Source organism: Terrapene carolina, unplaced genomic scaffold (assembly GCF_002925995.2).
Source record: "Terrapene carolina triunguis isolate 2854851 unplaced genomic scaffold, T_m_triunguis-2.0 Scaffold113, whole genome shotgun sequence".
In the NCBI taxonomy this organism is placed as follows: Eukaryota; Metazoa; Chordata; order Testudines; family Emydidae; genus Terrapene; species Terrapene triunguis.
Window position 1 is genome coordinate 6,515,986 of NW_020664464.1, and position 4,713 is coordinate 6,520,698.

The window sequence follows — 4,713 nt, forward strand, 5'->3', positions numbered from 1 at the left end:
ACCATCACCCAGTGACAGCCCATTATGTAATTGCAAACGTATACATACCATTAAAGCATTTAATGTTTTTAAATAATGTATTTAGTGTATTTTCAAATTACATTCAAAAATTAATTTTTGAATGTATTTCACTGGTTATTTTTTACATTTCCAAATACATGTTACTATAGTATAGTATTGCAACTTTTTTTATGGAAGGGGCCCCTGAAATTGATTTGCCCCAGGCCCCCAGATTAGCAGGTCCACCCCACAGCCACCGTCATGACTAGTGTCCTCATTTTACTGGTCGAGGATTGAACAAGAATCCCTTATGAACCAGCCAACAATGTACTTCATCTAAAAGGATCAATGAGTTTTTTAAAAACAGATGGGCCCATGCTACAAAAATTAGCACTCTTTAACCAAATGTGAGGGGGTTCAAATGGGGTCAGCCAGAAAGTTAGATGCAGACCCCAACTTTTTCTGTTTGGATCCAGGATTTTGCTGTAACTCACAGTAACCGTAGGTGGGGGAACAAGCTATGAAGTTTGGATTTAGCTCCAAATCTCCTCAAGGCTGGAGGAGTTCTGGTACAGGATGTCAGACCTAGTTTAAAAGAACAAACAAACTGCGGGCCTTATCTAATGCCCACTGGAAATCCGTGGAAAGGTTTCCATTGACTACAAATGGTAGCAGAATCAAGACTTGACTCATGACTTTCTGTTGAATTAACATCTATAATGATGAAGGTGGCTCAAAGACACCATGTTCATTTTCCATCCACTTTTTTTCTTAATAGTTCTTTTCCCCACACTCCCTCTCTCTAGAAACAGATAATTCACTTCCAAATGGGATGCTGGAATTCAAACCAGCCAACTCCTGAGCAATATGAACTCCCCCTTAACACAGAGCTGTCAATGCAGGAACTGCCTAGGAGAAGGCACAGCTTACAAAGAATTTTCATTGATTTGATTTTTGCCTGCTCAGGCTTGTGAATTCCAGCACATTAAGACCCTGCTCACAAGTGATGAAAATCTTACCTACAAACAGCACTGCCAGGTACAGCTTTAGTATGTACGGGAAGTAGATCGATAAGGCAACTGGAAATGGTAGCTTGGTGGAGTATGTGCCGAAGGATTCAAAGTAAGGCAGTGATTCATAGATGGCAAATGCTGCAAAATAATGTTTTGATGTTTTTTAAAGCTGGAGTTATAGTAAAAGACTTCTTATAAGTGAAAGATCATCTCTAAGAAAACTACATTTAAGGCATGAAAAATAGGTCTTGGTCTACTGCCTTATCTTGTGAAATGTAATCTGTATGAAACAGCATACTTAGCATGTATACATGGCTTTACTTTTAATTCATTTTCTTGGGACTGAAGTTGTAATCATTGATAACTAGGATTAGCAAATATTTACTTAGTCCTCATCTCTACTGGGGTTTTCAGCTACAGGTATAGTGCGCACACCTAGTCTAGGCACAGTAAACTGCTATAAGCCACAATGGTTTCATGCATAAGATGGTTTCAAGTAAGGGTCAGCTGCACCAGTGCATTTGCCAGCTTTGGCTGCGCTTTGCACTGGGTGCCTAGAATTAAGCTACACCAAGGACTGCAGAAAAGTGTCGGCATCCTAGGTTGATGTTCTGTGGCTTTTATTGTGCTAACAAATTGTTAATTTTCCAGGAGAAAGGAACTGTCCTGTAGAAACCAAGAAAGAAACAGAGAAAGGGGAAAGATAGATGAAAAAGTGTGTAGATAAGAGTAAAGGGGTTTAAACGTGTCTTATTTCTCAAAAACTCATCAAAATGATCAAACTCTACTGAGTGAGATTCAAAAAACAAGTAATTTGCTTCATGCCTACTCCCTCCCTTTTACCTTTAGCCAGAATTGACAGGGGATATACTGGAATCCATAGTGTGTAATTCAGCCATGTCAAAGCTCCATAGTATGTTCCTGACACTGATAACATGCAGTAAGTGTATCTGGAATTTAAAAAAAATGACAGGGAACTTGTGTTTATTTTTCAAATTCAGATAAAATAGGAATGACTAAACAGCCATCTATACTGAGAAATCTGTGGATTCCAGATTCCTGTACATTAAGCGTTTGAGCCACTCAGATAGAATGCTGGACATGTGTTAGAGAAAAATTGCACCCATTTTATTTAGTGTCAAACTCATCAGAACCCAGAGACCACCAACTTGCTGAAGAGTTCTTTTATTTGTGACCCTGGCTTACGGGGGGGGGGGGGGGAGATGAAAATAACAATAATATGGTGCATTCTATGTTACACTTCTCATCATGAAGGTTCTTATGCAAACCAGGTTCCAATGTGCTTTCATATTGGTTTGTCAGAAAATGGGCTTCAGATATGCATGTAACTTCAATGGGAGGCTCATACATGTAACAGACACTAGAATATGGTCCTTTATAGTTGTTTTTATATCAAATATTAACATTATTGCTAAATCATTATTGAAGCAGGCTAGAAGTTGGATTACTGCCCTGGTTACAGATGGCACTATTGTTCAGTAAGAGGGCAGCCCTCCATCATGGGGCCCAGAAATGCACATGGGAATATTTCCCTTATCCTCACTGTGCAAAAAACTGAGGGTCAGACTTAGTAACTACACAACATGGGTGTCATTCTAAAAAGTTTTGAGGTGGATATAGGGACCCAGAAGAACACCAAGGACCTAGCAGCCCTCTCAGAAAGGGGCCATCAATAAGTCTCCATATCCCAATTATGTGCACTCTTGAATCTTCAGATGATTTAGTAGGGGGTTAAAAAAAGCCCACAGCGCCCCTTGTGTGAAGAAATGCAGGCAGAACTCTTAAGAACATTTTGTTGCTCAGTCTGTGTCCCCATTCAGCCTGTCTCACTCTCTCCCTATAGGGTCTGGGAGTAGGATTTGGCCATCTCAGAAAAGTAAAATGGAAAATGGCTTATGTGTACTAACAAGAATTCCAGAACACTGGTAGATTGTCAGCTAAGTGGAATTCCTGCTGCTTCATAATGGAGACTTCTTTCCTAGGGCTATATGGCAATTAGCAATCTCCTCTGAAATTGAGCAGTCATAATGCATAATAGGAATCCAGAACTCCTAGCTGTTCTCTATGAGATTTGGTTTTTAGAGTCGCAAGGTGGTCTAATTCTTACCAGCTTGTTTGAACTGAGTGACCTAGTAACTTTCTGAAGATTTCAGAGACTGGTTTGATCACATTTTTGGTCAGTTGAAAGGCCCTACACTTGCTGTAGATCTCTAAAAAGGTGTGTTTAAGCCACCATTAGCTGGGACTGTTTCTGGCAGATAACACAGCCCTAGGCAAACTTCCTGGTGGCCCCAGTATTAACAACTGTTTGTGAAATCCTGGGTGGTACACCCGATGGAAAGGTTAATAGGTTAGGGGAAACTGTGTTGTACATTCTCCTCTCTCCCTTGATTTTTCACCAGATTTTTTTTAAAGCAAACTTGCAATATAATACAAAAAGCAGATAGTGCAGTTGGTAATAAGCAAGAAAGATCAGATTTGTAGGCGTAGGCAGAATTCACCCGCCCTGTGTCATTAGCCCTAATGCTCAGAAAACTTCATATCTTTTAAGAATGTATCTAGAACTGGTTGTTAGGGTATGAAAGAAGAGTCTCCTTCTGGCTCTATACCACAAAAGCATCCCCTTTTACTAGTGTGATCTTCTCGACACCATGCACACTGGATCTACCAGTGCTGGGGCACAACGCCACTGTGCCACACTGGAAGATCTGCCCCAAAATGTGGAACCAAATATCTAAGCCTTGACAAAACAATTTCAAATAATAATGCTTTCTCGGATGCTCAACCATAATCAGTAATTAAAGACAATATTAGTATTCCCTAGAGAGTGGGAAACATTGAAAATAATTTAAATTTGAGCTTTGCAGAGTTGTTTTCCCGGGGTTTGTCTAGTGAAATTTCTGTTGGTATGTTTTCAAATATAGTTGAAGGAAATTCTCTTAAGGAGTAGGTACTTCTCCTAAACAATACTTAATCATTCCTCAAGGAAAGATTATTATTAATTTACACTATATACTCAAACAGCTCTAGTCCTTGATCTTCAGTGCATAAGAAAGACATCATTCCTGGTAACTCGGATAGTTACTATTGTTCTACTGTTACACTGGGAGTGGTTTCCTGGACTTGCCCAGGTTGCTTAAGTCTTCTGTTCCTCAGGCATAAAAGTTACAATATATCCTAATATTTGTTTACTTTGCAATATAGGCAACTTTTTTGTTTTGGGCTAAAATGTGCCCAGTTGCTCTGCAATAGGCAAAGGAGGATGTGCAAGAAGCCCCTTCCTCTTATGCCCCTGTACATCAGTTTGAGTACAATTGTATTCCATTGTAACTCAGGGGCTGCTCCATCTATATACCCCAAAACATTGGCGAGGATGTTGTGGCCCAACATCCTTTACATACCAGCCCAACAGTCCTGGTTAGGTGCAGAGGAGAGAGACGGCTGCACTACCAGAATTCTGACACATCATCCCCCACAGGAAGTTGTGTCTCAAAGGCATAATAGAACATTTAATAAGTCCAACACAATCAAGCAGACAGGGCTAATTTATCCATTACTGATTATGATTGTATGTGATGCAAATCAGATTAAGTCATTTTTATATATATATATATATATATATATATATATATACACACACACACACACACACACACACACACACACACACACACACACA

The 4,713-nt window shown here is 39.7% G+C and overlaps 1 protein-coding gene across 1 annotated transcript in view; it reads right to left on the reverse strand.

Moving 5' to 3' along the window:
* The window catches only part of HACD4 (3-hydroxyacyl-CoA dehydratase 4), a 25,517-nt gene that overhangs the window by 4,271 nt on the left and 16,533 nt on the right, over positions 1-4,713 (reverse strand). The window contains exons 6-7 of the mRNA XM_026652398.2: positions 1,857-1,963; positions 1,020-1,151 (exon numbers count right to left, since the gene is read on the reverse strand). Coding sequence (XP_026508183.1) covers positions 1,020-1,151; positions 1,857-1,963 — 239 coding nt within the window. The remainder of the gene's footprint in view (positions 1-1,019; positions 1,152-1,856; positions 1,964-4,713) is intronic.